At 36.7% G+C, this 20,000-nt stretch overlaps 1 protein-coding gene across 1 annotated transcript in view; it reads right to left on the bottom strand.

Moving 5' to 3' along the window:
* Window positions 1-265: 265 nt before the first annotated feature.
* Window positions 266-20,000, bottom strand: part of LOC119571150 (trichohyalin-like) — a gene marked incomplete at both ends in the record, with an annotated part of 23,368 nt that continues 3,633 nt past the window's right edge. The window contains 4 exon segments of the mRNA XM_037918594.1: window positions 266-347; window positions 14,870-14,969; window positions 17,646-17,771; window positions 19,919-20,000. The exon segment at window positions 19,919-20,000 is cut by the window's right edge and continues 60 nt beyond it. Of these exon segments, the coding sequence (XP_037774522.1) occupies window positions 266-347; window positions 14,870-14,969; window positions 17,646-17,771; window positions 19,919-20,000 (390 nt within the window).

Here is a 20,000-nt window from a genome sequence, read left to right on the forward strand (position 1 = left end):
AAGCAAAAAATATATTTAAATATTAATAAAGAAAACAATAATAATAATAATAATAATAGCAATAATAATAACAAAAATAGCAATAACGATGATAATAATAGCAATAATAATAATAATAATAATAATAATAATAATAATAATAATAATAGCAATAATAATAACAATAAAAAGATAATAACCATAATAATAATAACAATAATAATGACGATATTAATAGCAATAACAACAATAATAGTAACAATAACTACAACGACAAAAATCTTACTTATCAACTTTATTATCCGAGGACGACTTGAGTGCCAGCATCTCGCCCTGGGCTCGACGTACCACCTCCTCCTGGCTGGACACTACCGAGAGAGGGCTGCGTATTAGGGACGTCGTACACTTACGTCTTAATGAGGGGGCGTTTTGTTACTGAATTACGTCTTTAAAAGAGCGTTAACTTATTGAATTTAGTTTTAAACGGGGCGTTTCGTTATCTTGCTAAATTACGTCTTATTAAAGGAGTTATGTTGCTGAATTACGTCTTTAAAAGAGCGTTAACTTACTGAATTACGTTTTAAACCATGAGTGTTATCTTACTGAATTACGTCTTATTGAAGGAACTGCGTATTAGGGACGTCGTACACTTACGTCTTAATGAGGAAACGTTATGTTATCTTGCTAAATTACGTCATATTAAAGGAGTGTTATGTTGCTGAATTACGTCTTATTAAAGGAGCATTATGTTGCTGAATTACGTTTTAATGAAGGGGGGTTCATGCTATCTTACTGAATTACGTTTTAAAGCATGAGTGTTATCTTACTGAATTACGTCTTACTGAAGGATTTTTACATCTTATCTTACTGAATTACGTTTTAATGAGGGAGCGTTATGTTATCCTACTGAATTACGTCTTGTTGAGCGTTACGTTATCTTAACCTGAATTACATCTTGTTGAGCGTTACGTTATCTTAACCTGAATTACATCTTACAGAAGGATTTTTATCTCATCTTACGAAAGTACGTCTTAAAGTACGTCTCTTATATCACTGAATTACGTCTTATTAAAAGAGCGTTATCTTACTGAAAGATTGTTATATCTTACAGGTGTTACGTAATATATAAGAAATATTACAGTGACATAATTATTATATTATATTTTAATATAATTATTAACATTTATTATTTTTTATCATTTACATATTTATTATATAATTATTATATATTATAATTAAATATAAATGGTGCCACGTCATGCGTTGCTAATCAATAATCGTATTGACGAAAAAGACTAAAATTACGTTGATTACTAACAATATAACAATTACGTAATAATCATATTTTATATAATTATATAGTTTTATATATATAATCATATTGGGTAATAATCATATTTTATATAATTATATAGTTTTATATATATAATTATATTAGATCATAATCATATTAATTAGGTAAACATATTAATTATATTTGGTAATAATAATCATTTAATTATATTAGATAATAATTAATTATAATAGGTAATAATAATAATTATTTCATAATATCAGTTAATTGTCAATAATGAAATTAATTAATAATTATATAATATGCATCCGTAATCATTATTAATTAAAATTTACGAATGTATTGCATTATTAATTATATCAAATAATTTCAGCCTTAATTAAAAGCTTGGAAATTAATTAAGACGTCACTAATCATCATCACGTCATCACTAATTAACGTTAATTAGACGTCATCACCAATTAACGTTAATTAGACGTCATCACCAATTAACGTTAATTAGACGTCATCACTAATTAACGTTAATTAGACGTCATCACTAATTAACGGAAAAATCAACTTCCATATTAATTTCTGAAACGAGGAGATATCAACATTAAAATATAATAATAACATTAAAATAACATAATAATAACATTAATTAAAATAACATAAAAACGACAATAACGATGACGTCTTAATAATAACAACAATAACAATAATAGTGATAACAATAATAACAATAATATCAAAAACAATAATAATAACATAATTATAACAATACTAACAACAACAGCAATAATAACAACAATAATAATAATTATGGTTTACAGTAATTAACCTGATATCAACACTATAATTAATCTATGATTAATCTATCATCATTCTTAATTAATAATTACAGTCTCTACATTTCAATAAATGAGGAGGAGGAGGAGGAGGAGGAGGAGGAGGTGGAGGAGGGGGAGGAGGAGGGGAGGAGGAGGGGGAGAGGAGGAGGAGGGGAGGAAGAGGGGAGGAGGAGGAGGAGAGGAGGAGGAGGAGGAGGAGGAAGAAGAGGAGGAGGAGGAGGAGGAGGAGGGGGAGGAGGGGAGGAGGTGGAGGAGGGAGGAAGAGGGGGAGGAAGAGGAGGAAGAGGGGGAGGAGGAGGAGGAGGAGAGGAGGAGGAGGAAGAGGAGGAGGAGGAGGGAGGAAGAAGGAAGAGGAGGAGGAGGAGGAGGAGGAGGAGGGAGGAAGAGGAGGAGGGAGGAAGAGGAGGAGGGAGGAAGAGGAGGAGGGAGGAAGAGGAGGAGGGAGGAAGAAGAGGAGGAGGAGAAGGAGGAGGAAGAAGACAAGATGGAGATGAAGTGAGAGAATGTAGGGGGGGGGGAGAGAGAGAGAGAGAGAGAGAGAGAGAAAGAGAGAGAGAAAGAGAGAGAGAAAGAGAGAGAGAGAAAAAGGAAGAGAAAGAGAAAGAGAGAGAGAGAACGAAAGAGAAAGAGAGAGAGTAAACAGAGATCACAAAAAGAAAAGACTAAAAAATAAAACACAATAAAACAAAACGCACAAAACGCGACAAACCTTAAAACGACAAAATCAAAAAATCTCTACCACAAATCTGCCAAAAAAAAAAAAGGTCTTTTCTCAAGGGTCGTTTCGTCGCACCCCAAACAGGGTATTACAGAGGCACTGGTGTACACATGCAAAACCAGTACCTGATGTAATACTCAGTCCGAGATGCGCACACGGGACTCTGGCATGCGTACGTGGGACTCCGGCATGCGTACACGAGCGGGTTTTCGGAATCCATGCGTACACGAGCTGGTTGGGAAATCCATGTGTACACAGGACTACGGTATGCGTACACGAGCTGGTTTCTAATCTATGTGTACACAAGGATGGTTGGGGGATCCATGCGTACATGAGCAGGTTTCGAATCCATGCGTACATGAGCTTCTTGGGAAATCCATGCGTACACAGGACTCCGGCATGTGTACAGAGCTGGTTGGGGGATCCACGCGTACACAAGCTGCTTCGGAATCCATGCTATATGAGCTGCTTAGGAAACCATGTGTACACAGGAATGGTTGGGAGATTTATACGCACACAGGTTGGGTTTCCATGTGTATGTAAGTGGGGAATACACTGGTTTGTATGAACTCCCATGCGTAAGTTGTTTTGCTTTCCTGTGTACGTCGTAGGGGATTTAGATACGTACATGGACTACCTTCCAATACGTACCTGGAATATCTCCCAATACGCACATGAATTATCCCAATACGTATATGGACTATCTCAAAATACGTACATGGGCTATCCTCCCTAATACGTACATGAATTATCTCAAAATACGTACATGGAATTATCTCAAAATACGTACCTGGAATATTTCCCAATACGTACATGAATTATGTCCGATTACGTACATGAATTATGTCCGAATACGTACATGAATTATGTCCGAATAGGTACATGAATTATGTCCGAATACGTACTTGAATTATGTCCGAATACGTACATGAATTATGTCCGAATACGTACATGAATTATGTCCGAATACGTACATGAATTATGTCCGAATACGTACATGAATTATGTCCGAATACGTACATGGAACGTTTCTATGCATAAACGTTCTAAATAATAAAACATTTACTACAAATTTTATATATTTAATTATATATTTATGATAAAAAAAAATATAAACATTCAATTGATATTAATGCTAAAAAAAAAAAAAAAAAAAAAAAAAAAAAAAAAAAAAAAAATAATAATAATAAATATAATAATGTTAACCATAATAATAAATGATAAAAATAAATAATAGATAACAGGTAATAATAAATAAATAAATAAATGATAATAAGATTAACAAAAAAAAAAAAAAAAAAAAAAAAAAAAAACTTTTAATAATATTATTATGATTATCATTAAACTAATAATTATGATGATAATAGTAATTATAAGAAAAACAACAATAATAATGAAAATAATAATAATAATAATAATAATACAATAATAATGATAATAATTATAATATTAATAATAAAATAATAATAATAATAATAATAATAATAATAATAAAATACAATAATAATAATAATAACATAACAAAAATATAAGAACAATAAAAATAGTAATAATAATAATGACAGAGAAAAAAAAAAAAAAAAACATGCATTAAAAAAAAAAAAAAAAAAAAAAAAAAAAAAATCATGCTATGGAAGTCATGCAGATTTTACATGCAAATGATACTCCATGTCGATGGCAATTTATACCATGCGTGAGTACGTAATAGTCTATACATGCACAAGTTTATACCATGCGTGAGTACGTAATAGTCTATATATGCACAAGTTTATACCATGCGTGAGTACGTAATAGTCTATACATGCACAGTTTTATACATGGTGAGTAGTTAATAGTCTATATGTGCACAAGGAATTTCTTACGTATGCATCACTGCACGCTTAAAATTTCCCAACATTTACTTTACGTTCTAATGTACAATGTAAATTTTGGGAGTTTATATATAGCATAATATATTATCTATAGTTAATATAATATATATATATATATATATATATATATATAATATATATATTATATATATATTATATATATATATATATATATATATATAATATATATATATATATAAATATATATATATATATAATATATTATATATATATATATGTTATTGTGTGTGTGTGTGTGTTTTGTGTGTGGTGGATGGTATGTATTATGTATGGTATGTATGTTATGTATGTATATTATAAATATATATGTATATATTTATATACATTTGTGTGTATATGTGTATATATGTGTATATATATATGTATATGTATGTGTATATATATATATTTATATATATATGTATATACCTATATATATATATATATATATATATATATATATATATATATATATATTATATATATATATATATATATGTGTGTGTGTGTGTGTGTGTATAGGTGTTTCTCGATCTCTTTTATACGAAAATAGGATTACATTCCGTTAGTTTTAGAAATGAAAGTGACAAAATGACAAAATGACATCTATATACCTACATCTATATATCTATACTTCAATATATATATATATATATATACACATAATCTATCTATACATCTATATATCTATAAATCTAATACATCTATTTATCTATACGTCTATATATCTATATCCCTGACATATATACGCTCTTATAATTTCTTTACTTCTCCTCCGAATATATAATAATTATAATTAATATATTAATTATTATTAATATATAATTATTATAATTAATATATTAATTATTATTAGTTATTTAATTATTATTATATTATATATTTTATATAATATTTATTTAGTTATTTAATTATTTATTTAATTATCTATTAAGAATTTAATTTATTATTTAGTTCAGTTATTTAATTCAATATAATTTAGTCATTCAACATTTATTGAATAGAATGATTTAATTCACTATAATTAATTATGCAACGTTTATTCAATGTAGTTATCTAATTCACTATGATTTAATCATTCAATGTTAATTAAATGCGATTATTAAACGTCTCAACATTTTCTACCCTTCATCTCTTTCACATATTCGTTGATATGTTCCCTGCAACTATTATCTTGCAAGTGCCATGCATTATTGCAAACATATTGACGCTTAACATATAGATGAGAGCTTAACCCTCCCCCTCCCACCCTAAAAAAAAAATAATAATAATAATAAAATTAATTAAAAAAAAAAAAAAAAAAAAAAAACACACACCAACAACTAGTTATTGGTATAATAATAAAATAAAAATAAATAAATAAAAAGTTAGTTACTGATTCAAGAAAACCCTTGGACGCGTAAACCTCCAATTCACATATACGTAATAATAAATAATAATAACAATAATAACAATAATAACAATAATAATAATAATAATAACAATAATAACAATAATAATAATAACAATAATAATAATAATAATAACATATTCTCCGTAGCATTTACAACCTGTGTGCATAGAGACTCGCATACGACCTACGTACTCACGTCATAAAGGCGAAAAGTCATGCACGAACAAAATATATACGTGTACGGAATGGAAAACTCATATACCCATAGTAGGTGTGAGTCCATAGCAGTGAGTGAGTCCATAGTAGGAGTGAGTCCATAGTAGGAGTGAGTCCATAGCAGTGAGTGAGTCCATAGCAGGAGTGAGTCCATAGTAGGAGTGAGTCCATAGTAGGAGTGAGTCCATAGTAGCAGTGAGTCCATAGCAGTGAGTGAGTCCATAGCAGTGAGTGAGTCCATAGTAGCAGTGAGTATAGTTAAAAGCATGCATCTAGACACTCATAAGTACTCAGTTAGAAAGGAGGGTTAGAACGTGTGTGCACATCGTCAGAATCTGTGTGCACATCGTCAGAAACTGTGTGCACATCGTCAGAAACTGTGTGCACATCATCAGAAACCGTGTGCGTGCAGAGGGTTAAAACGTGTGTGCACAGAGTCAGAAACCGTGTGCGTGCAGAGGGTTAGAAACCGTGTGCGCGTGTGTGCGCGTAGCAAGGAATTGTGTGCGTAGTGAAGAACGTGTACGCCTGATCTTCCAACCTCACACAGCATTCTGACCTTAATAAATATCCTCAGCTTTACCGTGTGAGATTAGAACAAACGGCGTTATATTTTGGGGTTTAATTTGCATTCGTGCAAAATACGTGTTATCATCACGAGCTCATCTCTTCATTTTTTTTTTTTTTTTTATTATTAATTCTACACTTTCTTAGACATAAACAGAAATTGCTTAATTTGGCGAAAAAACAATGATGACAATATTAATAAAGTAATGGAAATCATGAAGTTCATTATAATAATGTGAATAATAAGAATTATAACAACGTTTGGAGTTAAGAAAATATATTCTTATGTTAAAAGTAATTTTAACGGTTGAAAAAAATCACACATACACACAATCACAGAAGCAGAAATACACACACACACACACACACACACACACACACACACACACACACACACACACACACACACACACACACAACACATACACACACGCACACGTACACACACACACACACACATGCACACGACACACACACACACACACACACGCACACACACTATATATGAAAGTACATACACTTATTTCTCGGAAAGATGACCTATCCCACAATTTTTTAAAAATTATAGCCTTGATTTATCGTCATATAACATACACGTGGCGGAAAGATTTCAAAACGCAATTATTTAAATACCAAGAGACGAGTTGAAAAATATTTTAAATAAATCTACATGAATGAATTTAAGTAAATCTCCTCATTTCCTTTCGTGTCAGGAAAATTTAGATTTCGTACGTAATAACGAGATAACAGATACTATATATATTACGTACATTGCAACGAAATTTTATTTTGCAACGAAATTTTATTTATCAACATATGCGTGATAAATCAATCAAAACAAAATTATGTATTTGACACAAGTTGAAAAATAATTAAAATCTCTATATTACTACTGTACATTACGTATATTGCAAAGAATTTTTATTCAACGTCATATCGCATGCACATTTCCTCTCGTGTCAGGGAAATTTGGGAGATTTCGTACATGATAACGAGACACTACACACTACATCATATTGCAAATGCAATATTAATATGCTGCAACATCATGCAAGAATTGATCATACATATCTTGAGCATGGTAAATGCCTTTAATTAAATCTACGTACACATAGACACGTGATTGTGTCATGCATTTCATATATAATGATTAAACAATCATGCAGCATCGATAACGATAAGATAAGAGATAACGAGAATCGGTATAACACGCCAGATAACGACGCCGTATGCTGCAAACCCTGCAACAGGGACGAAAAGCAACGTGAAATGATTCCAGGATCAACGCGGGCTCTTTGAAAGACTATCAAGTGAATCAATATCATCCAGTACGGATTCGCCATAGAGAAAATAATAGAATCCTGCACAATGTTGTCGCAAAAATATGAGCACTGAATCATATAATGAAAAAAATATATATTACGTGAATTAAAGGCCACAGACGTCTGGTAACGTTTCCGCTCATGTCTGGTACGTAATAATTTTTTTGTAATCTGGCCAACACACGTTAATGACGATATCATTGATATAAATAAGATGTGGCAACGTTAGTTATTCTAATTCATTCCTTTTTCTATATATACATATATATATATATATATATATATATATATATATATATATATATATATATATATATATATATATATATATATGTCTCTCTCTCTCTCTCTCTTTCACTTTCTATCTTTCTCTCTCTCTCTCTCTTCCTTTCTCTCTCTCTCTCTCTCTTTCTCTCTCTCTCTCTCTCTTTCTCTCTCTCTCTCTCTTTCCTTTCTTTCTCTCTCTCTCTTCCTTTCTTTCTCTCTCTCTCTCTCGTCCTTTCGTTTTCTCTCTTTTTCACTTTCTCTCTCTCTCTCTTATTCACTTTCCTTCTCTCTCTCTCATTCTCTCTCTCGCTCTCGCTCTCTTTCTCTCATCAAATGAACATAAATATATTTAACACTAAATATGTGAAAGTGTGTGTGTGTTAAATAAATAAATGAATAAATAACTATATATATATATATATATATATATATATATATATATATATATATATATATATATATATATATATATATATATATATATATATATATATATATATGTATATGTATATATATACATATATGTATATTTGTATATATCTATATGTGTATGTGTATATGTGTATATGTGTGTATATATATGTATATAGATATATGTATATTATTTATATATAAAATATATACATAAATACTGTATATAAAAAAAAATCTTACATACACAAATAGTATATATATATCTAAATATATGTATAAATATTATATACAAAAAATATAAATATAAATATATAATAATATATAATATAAATACATATATATATATATATATATATATATATATATATATATATATATATATATATATATATATATATATATATTTTCATATCATATACACACAAATGCATGCATATATGTTTGTGTAAATATACACATGTGCATATGTATATATACATGTATACAAATATATAAACATGTATATATGTCTATACTTATTTATATATATGTATATATATGTATGTATATATGTATATATATATATATATATACATATATATATAATATATATATATATACATATACATACACAAATGCATACGTATATGTGTGTCTGTTATATACATGAGCGCATCACATACAGTATGTTGTATATATGTGTATATATATGTATATATATGTATGTATATGTATATATATATAATATAAACATACATATATATATATTACTTATAGATATATATATGAATATATAGATATATATATATATATATATATATGTATATATATATTATATATATATATATATATATATATATATGTATATGTATATATATATATATATATATATATATATATATATATAAAATATATATATATATATATAGATATATATATAGATATATAGATATATATATATATATATATATAGATATATATATAGATATGTATATAGATATGAACATATAAAAGCTAACAATAATTAAAATCAACAACAATAATAAATAAATAATAATAATCACAATTAGAAGCCAAAAAATTACAATAATAATAAAAAAAAAAAAAAAAAAAAAGAAAAAAAAAAGAGAGATAAAGATGAGAAGAGAAGAGAATGAAGATAGAGTAGAAGAGAGAGATGAGAGAGAGAGAGAGAGAGAGAGAGAGAGAGAGAGAGAGAGAGAGAGAGGGAGAGAGAGAGGAGAGAGGAGAGAAGAGAGAGAGAGAGAGAGAGGAAGAGAGAGAGAGAGAGAGAGAGAGAGAGATAGAAAGAGAGAGAGAGATAGAAAGAGAGAGAAGAAGAAGAGAGAGAGGAGAAGAAAGAAATAAAAAAAGAGAGAGAGAATGAGAATAGAAAGAGAAAAAGAAACAGAGAGAGAAAAGAACACTAGCAAAAAAAAAATATATAAAAATCTTACGCACAAAAAGCCAAATCAATAACAACGACGCAGATAAATTTCAAAACAAAATAAAAATCAATAATAACAATAATAATTACGACATTAAGCGAAACGACTATCAAATTATATATTTTTTAAATCTCTTTAAAAAAATAATAATAACACTTAATTAACATCAAAACCATGCTTCCTCACACAAGCAAAAAAAAAAAAGCTTAAAATATATCAATAAAACAGAAAATACGATGAATTTAAATATGTTAAAATCATGCTTGCAGGAGTGCCAGAGTGCCAACGCCCATCCACCAGTGCCGTAAAAAAAAAAAAAAAAAAAAAAAAGACGTGCCAGGCTTAAACGCTTCCAAAAACCGAGAGCTCGAAGCATTCTCAAAGCGAGCAGCGGAAGATGGAGAAAAATACGAAGAGGGAAAGATGGGATTGGGAACAGGTTGGATGTCTCTCTCTTTCTCTCTCTTTCTCGCTCTCTCTCTCGCTCTTCTCACCTTCTCTTTTTTCGTTTTTTCTCTTCTTTTTTTATCTCCCCTTCTCTCTCTCTCTCTCTTTCTCTATTTCTCACTCTCTCTCTCTTCCTCTCTCTCTCTCTCTCTCTCTTTCTTTCTCTCTCTCTCTCTCTCCCTCTCTCTCTCTCTCTCCCTTTCTTTCTCTCTCTCTTTCCCTTTCTCTCTCTCACTCTCTCACTGACAAACATCTTTGCATCTTCAGCCCCGAGAAATTCTTCAAGAATTGCAATACCTCTTCGCTATTTTCTTTCTTTCAGAGAAAACTTTTCGTAAAAAAAAAAAAAAAAAAACTTCCTCTACTCCATCACTAACGGGGCCAGCGTGAATAATCCCGGATGTCTTGTGTGGGCGCAATACAACAGTAGGAATGCTTGGGGGCGTAATACAATAAGCTGTGTGGGCGTCATACCACACACAGTAGGAATCAGGTCTCGTGTCCGTGTAATGGAACCAGGTTTTAGGGCGAGTTAACCCCAACCTTAAAGCTTTTCATAGCAGGTTCGAGGATCTCTCATCAAATAACCCCATCTTGAGGCTTTTCATAGCGGCTTCGAGGATCTCTCATCGGGAAACCCCATCTTAAGGCTTTTCATAGCAGCTTCAAGCATCCCTCATCGGGTACTTCAACTCACGTGTAACGACACCACAATACCCAAACTTTGGTGTCAAGTCCCAGTCCAAGTTGGGGGCTGAGCCTTTGGTATGATGGCTACAGGCAGGGTTCAAAGAATTAAATATATATATAATATTTCTGCCACTCTTCCTTCATTCAGAGATTATTAAAAAATCCGGACTTTCATTTGCTTCTCTTATTGCATCCATGGTACCATAGCAAGTGCCCAAGTATTCAGAAATTAGGCCTTTTATTTCCTACTCATATTGCATCCATGGTGAGTGCCCAAGTATTCAGAAATTAGGCCTTTTATTTCCTACTCATATTGCATCCATGGTGAGTGCCCAAGTATTCAGAAATTAGGCCTTTTATTTCCTACTCATATTGCATCCATGGTGAGTGCCTGAGGTCTCAAGATGTGCGGTCTTCACCCCTTAGTTAAAGACTAGCTTGGGGGTCTATTATGTACGAGTCCTCCTAGATTTCTGTATGCGTTGATATGTCCCACAACGTTTAATCTTTTAATTAACCATTTCTTCGTTTAATTGGAATCTTTTGTTAAAATTTTCCTTCGAGATGTCCCTCATAGGCGATACGAAGACCCTTTATGAGATTTTCTGAGCCTAAGGGCGTTAAATGGTCCTCTTTGAGTTGAAGACGTTTTCTGTTGCTTCGTACGACGAGAGCGTAACATGACGGCAAAACGACGGAATACCAGGAGTTTATGAGATTTTCCCCCCCGAGGCCAAAGACACGTAAAAGTCCTCTCTAAGCTGAAGAAGGGTCTCCTGGTCGCTTCGTAAGACGAGAGCGCTAGATGACGGCCAAACGACGGAATACCAGCGAGGAATTTGGGTTCGGAATCGTTCTTCGCGTCCCCCCTCCCCCGGAAATGGCACGCCCCTTTTGGATGCCAGCACCGCTTCCGAATAAGGTGGAGGGGGGGGACGGAGCGCGAGAAGGGAAAAAACACCCCCCCAAATTACCTGCTGATATTTCGCCGTCTGGGGTCTTTCCTTTGACGTTTCGGTCGAGGTTTTCGTCCTTTGGGCCTCTGACGACTGAGGTGCCACCGGGGTTGGTCGGGTTCGTGGGTCGTGCAGAGGTTTTGTGTGTGTGGATGGGGGGGGGGGGGGGGAGTAGAGGGGTTGGTCTGGGGTACTCGGGTTGGGTCTGTGCAGATGGGGGGGGTGGGAAGGAGGAGAGAGAGAGAGAGAGAGAGAGAGAGAGAGAGAGAGAGAGAGAGAGAGAGAGAGAGAGAGAGAGAGAGAGAGAGAGAGAGAGAGAGAGAGAGAGAGAGAGAGAGAGAGAGAGAGAGAGAGAGAGAGAGAGAGAGAGAGAGAGAGAGAGAGAGAGAGAGAGAGAGAGAGAGAGAGAGAGAGAGAGAGAAATGAAATAAGAGGAATAAAATAGAGGAACAAAGCACAAGATAAAATCAAGAACAAGCAAAATACATCAAAGCACAAACAAACAAACAAACAAACACATGCCAAACAAGCTGAACAAAAATGCAAACAACAAAAAATAACAAAAAAAACAAAAAAAAGGCAAGCAGAGGGGGGGGGGGGAGGTGGAGGAGGAGGAGAAAGAGAGAGAGAGAGAAAGGGAGGAGGAAGAGGAGGAAGAGGAGGAGGAGGAGGAAGAGGAGGAGGAGGAGGAGGAGGAGGAGGAGGAGAAGGAGGAGGAGGAGGAGAAAGGGAGAGAGAGAGAAAGAGGAGGAGAAGGAGGAACAGAGGAAAAAGGAAGAAAAGGAGAAAGAAAATGAAAAAAGGAAGAACACAAAGAAGGAAAAAGAAGAAGATAGAAAGGTGATTGACAAGGAGGATAAGGGGGGGAGGGGGGGAGGGACCACCACCGAGAGCAAATAAAAGCACGAAATAAAAAAATATATATATATATACAGATATATAATTAATTAATAGAAAAAAAAAAGAAAAAGAAAAAAAAATTATATATATATATATATATATATATATATATATATATATATATATATATATATATATATAATAACACATGTAGCAGCATAAAAAAATAATAATAATAATTACATGCTTTCATAAGCCTTAAAATTAAAATCAACATTTCGAAAATGATTTCTTTGATACAACAAAATAATAAAAATAACTTTATCATATGTGTGATTTTCAAACCACATTTACTATAATTTATTTCAGAAAATGCATATATATATAAATAATATACATATATACGAAACACATATTGTTTGAAAATCATACAAATATTATTTTACATATTTTCTTAATTCTAAAACTTATAATAAACCTGTAATAAATAAATAAATAAAACATATCACATTTTTCTATTAACTGAAATGAAATGAGATTCGTCGTTAGTACGAAAAAAAAAAAAACGAGAGAAATATTTTTTAAAAATTCTCTCTTTCTCTCTGTCTGTCTATTTGTATGGCTGTTTGTCTGTCTGTCTATTTGTATGGCTGTTTGTCTTTCTGTCTTTCTATTGCTCTTTCTGTCTGTCTGTCTGTCTGTCTCTCTCCCTTGCTCTCTCTCTCCCTCTTTCTCTTTCTATTTCTCTCTCTCTCTCTATCTCTATTTCTCTCTCTCTCTATCTCTATTTCTCTTCTCTCTCTCTTTCTCTCTCTCCCTCCCTCTTTCTCTCTCTCTCTGCTTTCTCTCTCTCTCTCTTTCTCTCTCTCCCTCTCTCTCTCTGTTTATCATTTTCTATTACTCTCTCTGTCCATTTTTATTGCTCTCTCTGTCTGTTTGTCTATCTGTCTTTCTCTCTCTCACTGTCTATCTTTTTCTCAGAATTCGTCATTACTAATTTACCTTCCCCTGTCTGTCTATTTTTCTTGATCTGTCTGTCTTTCTAGCTGTCTGTCTCGGATCCTGTCTAAGTCTCTCTCAATTTGTCTCTTTCTCTCTTTTTCAGTCTATCTCTCTCTTTCTCAGGCTGTCTATCTGTCTTTCTCAATTTGTCTATATCTCTCTTTCTCAGTCTGTCTGTCTTTCTCAGTCTGTCTGTCTTTCTCAGTCTGTCTTTCTTTCTCAGTCTGTCTGTCTTTCTCAGTCTGTCTGTCTTTCTCAACCTGTCTTTCTCAATTTGTCTTTTTCTCTCCTTTTCGGTCTGTCTGTCTCTTTCTTTCTCTCCTTTTCAGTCTGTCTCTCTGTCTCTCTTTCTCAGTCTGTCGCTCTCAATCTGTCTATCCGTCTCTCTCTTTCTCTTTCTCTCTCTATCTCTCTCTCTCTCTCTCCCTCTCTCTCTCTCTCTCCTCTCTCTAATTAATCTATCCACCCCCCCCCCCGCCCCCATAAATTCCTATTCCTCTCTCCGTCCGTCACCGTTCCCTCCCCACCCCCCCATCCCCTCCCCTCCCCACATCCCCAATCCACTCCCCTCCAACCCCGCCCCCCCCCGCCCCCCTAGTCGAACGCAAGCCCAGAACAGCAGCCAACGACACTCACCCTGGGCCCTAAGGGACGCAATGACGCTCTCCTTGCGGTTCAACTGCTCCCCGAGCCGCGAGGCCGCGTCCAGTCCGTTCTGCGCTTCCTGGAGTTGCGTCTGCGGGGATGAATGTGGTAATTTGATTACCTTAGTTAGGGAATCGGGATTGAATGAGAGAGAATGGATAAAATAGAGGAGGGAGGGAAGAGGAAGAAGGTGAGAGATCAGGAGGAGGCGGGTGTGAGGAGGAGAAGAAGAGGAGGAAGGGGGAGGAGGAGGAGGGGGAGGAAAGGAGAGGAAGATAGAAGAGTGAGGGGAGGGTGTAAGGATGAGGAAGGTAGGCGGACTCTGGGACGGAGGAGGGAAGAGGAGGGAGGAGGAAGATAGATGGAGGAGTGGCGGAGGGAGGAAGAGGTAGGAGGAAGTGGAAGGAGGCGGAATGAGGATTGATGCAAAAAGTAGGGGAGGAATGTGAGGTGATGACGGATTCAGTGGAGGTGCGGGGTAGTTAGAGGAGTATGCTGAGGAGGAAGAGGTGGATGGAGGGAGGAGGAAGAGGAGTGAACAGGAGGATGAGGAGGAAGCATAGGATGTATGAAGGCGGGCACCTGGAGAGGAGTAAGAAGAAGAGAAAAAGAAGAGGAGGAGGGAACATGGAGGAGGAGGCAAACAGGAGGAGGAGACAGAAGAGGAGGTATAATAGGATGGACAGATTATGAGGCGGAGGCGTGAAGGCCGGCAGGAGGAATGATGAGAGGATGGAGGAGTATGGACGATGAAGGGACGGTGAAGGATTGATGAAGGAGGATGAAGAGGTGGATGAGGTTGGAGTGAGGGGGGATTAAGGCAGGCAGAGGATGGCAGTATTTATAAATACGGAGTAAGAAGAGGAGGAGGAAACTGAGATAGAAGGAAGGAAAGAAAGATAGACAGACTGACTAAAAGAGAGAGAGACAAATTACGAAAGAGAGGCAGACAGACAGACTGAGTAAAAGAGAAAGACAGAGATAGATGAGAAAGAAAGAGAGAGAATGATAATAATCAAATACATATATGGTCTCTCTCTGTCACCATTAGACTGGTGATTAAAGAAAGTCGAGGCAAATTTAAATTAAATTGATCTACTATCTATTTACTATCTATCTATTTATCTATCTGTTTATCTATCTACCTATTTACTATCTATTTACTATCTATTTACTTAATTTGATTTACTATCAGAGTCTGCCGCGAAATTTACACTTTTACGCACAAGACCCGTTGAAAAAACTTTTTTTTTTTCCATCTTGTCTTTTTCACTATTTCCCGCTACGTGTCCTATTCAATGCGTGTGACTAATATCTCGATAGTTTTTTTTGTGATTAGTCAGCAGTACGCTAATATAAATAAGATAAATAATAATTTTCTACGTGTGGTAGATTTGAGTATATCATAATAATATATAATTAATATACATCATAATAAATATATGTATAACTAGATCTATTGTACTCTCGTTATTAAATTTTTTTTGTGATAGTCAGGTAGCTTAATATAATATTAAGTAATCATATACTAAGCATAATTTTATAATATTTACATAATATATTATCTAATGCTACTATATGAATATGAAATACTAATATAGATGACTGATATATATAAATCTTTTTTGTTGATGTTAGGGCTGGCAAGAGTGGCAAAAATAGTGTAATTCGATAGGTCCTTGATGGGACATATCAATTTATACAATAAATCCTTTTAATTCTTTTTTACTCTTATTCTTTTACTACCTCATTTTGCTATTATTTTTAAAAATAAATTTTTTACATCTTTTTATTAACGTGCCAGTCTACGTCAGCCTGTGATTTGGCAAAAGGTAATCGAAGCTAATTTGAGAATTTGGATAAATCCACGATCGTTTTTTATCCTTTTTTAAAATCATTTTTTCTATCTTTTTTTATTATTGATATTCCTACTATAACTACTACAACTACTATTACTGCTATTCCTGCTATAGCAAAATCAAAGCTAATTGAGAATCGAACGGATAAATCCACAATCTTTTTCTATCATATTTTAATCTCTTTTTAATTGTACAAATTTTTTTTTTTTTCTTTATTACTACTGTTTCTCTCATCCCTCCCCCTCTCCCTCTATCTTCCCTCTAATCTTCCCTTATCTTCCCGTCTCTCCCTCCCCTCCCTCTTTTCCTTCCCTCCTCCTCTTTCCATTTTTACTCCCCCCTACCACCCTCCCTCCCTCCCTCGTTTCTTCCTCTTCCCTCTTCTCCTGTCTTTCCCCCTCTTCTCCCCTCTCTCCCCTTTCTCACCTTCCCTCCCTTCTCCCTCTAACTCTCTCCCTCTCCTTCATATCCTTTTCTCCCCCTTCTTCTCTCCCTCTCCCTCTCCTCTCTCTCTCTCCCCTTGAGCACCCTAATCTCCTCCTTGAGTCCTAGGCTCCTCTGCTTCCCTTCCTGCAGCGCCCTGGCCTGCCTGTCGGTCCGCGTCAGATTTCCCTCCCTCCCTCTCCCTGTTTTCCCCTCTCTCCTCCTCTCCCTCTCCCTCTCCCATCCCCTCTCTCTCAAACCTTGAGCAACCCTGATCTCCTCCTCGGTCCTAGGCTCCCTCTGCTTTCTCTTCCTGCCGCGCCCTGGGCCTGCCTGTCCGGTCGCGTCCAGGATTTCCCTCTCCCTCCCTCTCCCTCTCTCCCTCCCTTTTTCCCTCTCTCTCTCCCTCCCTTTCGCCTCCTCTCTCTCCCTCTCCTCCTCTCCTCCCTCCCTTTCCCTCTCTCTCTCCCTCTCCTCCCTCTCACCTTGAGCACCCTGATCTCCTCCTCGAGTCCTAGGCTCCTCTGCTTCTCTTCCTGCAGCGCCCTGGCCTGCCTGTCGGTCGCGTCCAGGATTTCCCTCGACTGACGCCTCTGGAAGTCCTCGAGAACCTGTCAGGGGGGAGGAAAAATACAATAAATAAATAAATGAGAAGATATTGATAAATAGATAAATAGATGAATAAAGAAATGTGAGGAAATGAATGAATAATTTTTTTTTTTTTTATTATTATATATGATTTTCAACAAGTCTACCTTTTTTTTATTCTCTCTCTCTCTCTCTCTTGCTCTCTCTCTCTCTCTCTCTCTGTCTCTCTCTTTCTCTCATTCTCTCTATTTTCTTTTCTTTTCGTTCCTTTTCTTTTTTCTTATAAGAAAGAGAGGCCGTGAGAAGAGAAAGGAAAAAAGGAGAAACGAAATGAAATGAAGAGAAAATAGAGAAGAGAAGAAAAAGAAAGGAAAGTGAGAAAAGAAAAGAAAAAAGAAAACGGAAAGAGAGAGAGAGAAAAAAAAAAAAAAAACATAAAAAAAAACACACAAGAATAATAACAAAAAAAACAATAACGGATAAATAAAACATTCGACCCCAAACCACGCGTCCCCTTCTAGTGAATCTCGCTTGGAGAATGTGAATTACTCTCCCACGCCCTCTCTCCCTCTTCGTATCTGCCTCTCTCTCCTTCCTTCCTTCCTCTCATCCTTCTCTCCCTCTTTCTCTCACTCTCTTTCCTTCCTTCCCTCACCCTCGTTCTCTCTCTCACCCTCTTTCTCTCTCTCTCCTTCCTTCCTTCCTCTCATCCTTCTCTCCCTCTTTCTCTCACTCTCTTTCCTTCCTTCCCTCACCCTCGTTCTCTCTCTCTCCCTCTTTCTCTCTCTCTCCTTCCTTCTTTCCTCCACTTCCTTCTCTCTTTCTCTCTCTCTCCTTCCTTCCTTCCTTCCTCTCATCCTTCTCTCCCTCTTTCTCTCACTCTCTTTCCTTCCTTCCCTCACCCTCGTTCTCTCTCTCGCCCTCTTTCTCTCCTCTCTCTCCTTCCTTCCTTCCTCTCTTCCTTCTCTCCCTCTTTCTCTCACTCTCTTTCCTTCCTTCCCTCACCCTCGTTCTCTCTCTCTCTCTCTCTCCTTCCTTCTTTCCTCACTTCCTTCCTCCCTCCCTCCCTCCCTCCCCTCTCCCACACCCCCTGTCCCTCTTTCCCTCCCTTCCTCCCTCTCTCTCTCTCCCTCACACCCTCTCTCTCTCCCTCTCCCTCACCTTCTGCAACGTCGCAAGAGACTGCTGGCTCTGCTGCGCCGTCTCCTCCGCGTCGTGCACCCTTTCGCACAGCGTCGTCCCTCTGCTCCCTCCCTCCTCACCTCCCTCTCCTCTCCCCCCCCTCTCTCCCTTCCTCCCTCTCCTCCCCCCACTCCCTTCCACCCCCTCTCCCTTCCACCCTCCCTCCCTCTTTCCCTCCCTCCCTCCCTCTCCTTCTCTCTCACACCCTTTCCCTCTCTCTCCCTCCCTCTCTCTCCCTCACCTTCTGCAACGTCGCAAGAGTGCTGCTCTGTGCCCGTCTCCTCCGCGTCGTGCACCTCACACAGCATCGTCCCTCTGGCTCCCTCCCTCCTCACCCTCCCTCTCCCTCCTCTTTCCCCCCTCTCTCCCTTCCTCCCTCTCTCTCTCCCCCACTTCCCTCCCTCCCTCCCTCCCTCTTTCCCTCCCTCCCTCCCTCTTTCCTCTCCCTCCCTCCCTCTTTCCCTTCCTCCCCTCCCTCTCCTTCTCTCTCACACCCTTTCCCTCTCTCTCCCTCCCTCTCTCTCTCTCTCCCCTCTCCCTCACCTTCTGCAACGTCGCAAGAGACTGCTGGCTCTGCTGCGCCGTCTCCTCCGCGTCGTGCAACCTCAGCACAGCTCGTCCCTCTGGCTCCCTCCCTCCTCACCCTCCCTCTCCCTCTCCCTCTCCCCCCTCTCTCCCTTCCTCCCTCTCTCTCTCCCCCACTCCCTTCCACCCCCTCTCCCTTCCACCCTCCCTCCCTCCCTCCCTCTTTCCCTCCCTCCCTCCCTCCTTCCTCCCTCCCCCTCCCTCTCCTTCTCTCTCACACCCTTTCCCTCTCTCCCACCCTCTCTCCCTTCCTCCCTCTCTCTCTCCCCCACCCTCCCTCCCTCCCTCTTCCCTCCCTCTTTCCCTCCCTCCTCCCTCTTTCCCTCCCTCCCTCCCTCTCCTTCTCTCTCACACCTTTCCCTCTCTCTCCCTCCCTCTCTCTCCCTCTCTCCCTCTCCCTCACCTTCTGCAACGTCGCAAGAGACTGCTGGCTCTGCTGCGCCGTCTCCTCCGCGTCGTGCAACCTCAGCACAGCGTCGTCCCTC

Source organism: Penaeus monodon, unplaced genomic scaffold (assembly GCF_015228065.2).
Source record: "Penaeus monodon isolate SGIC_2016 unplaced genomic scaffold, NSTDA_Pmon_1 PmonScaffold_534, whole genome shotgun sequence".
In the NCBI taxonomy this organism is placed as follows: domain Eukaryota; kingdom Metazoa; phylum Arthropoda; class Malacostraca; order Decapoda; family Penaeidae; genus Penaeus; species Penaeus monodon.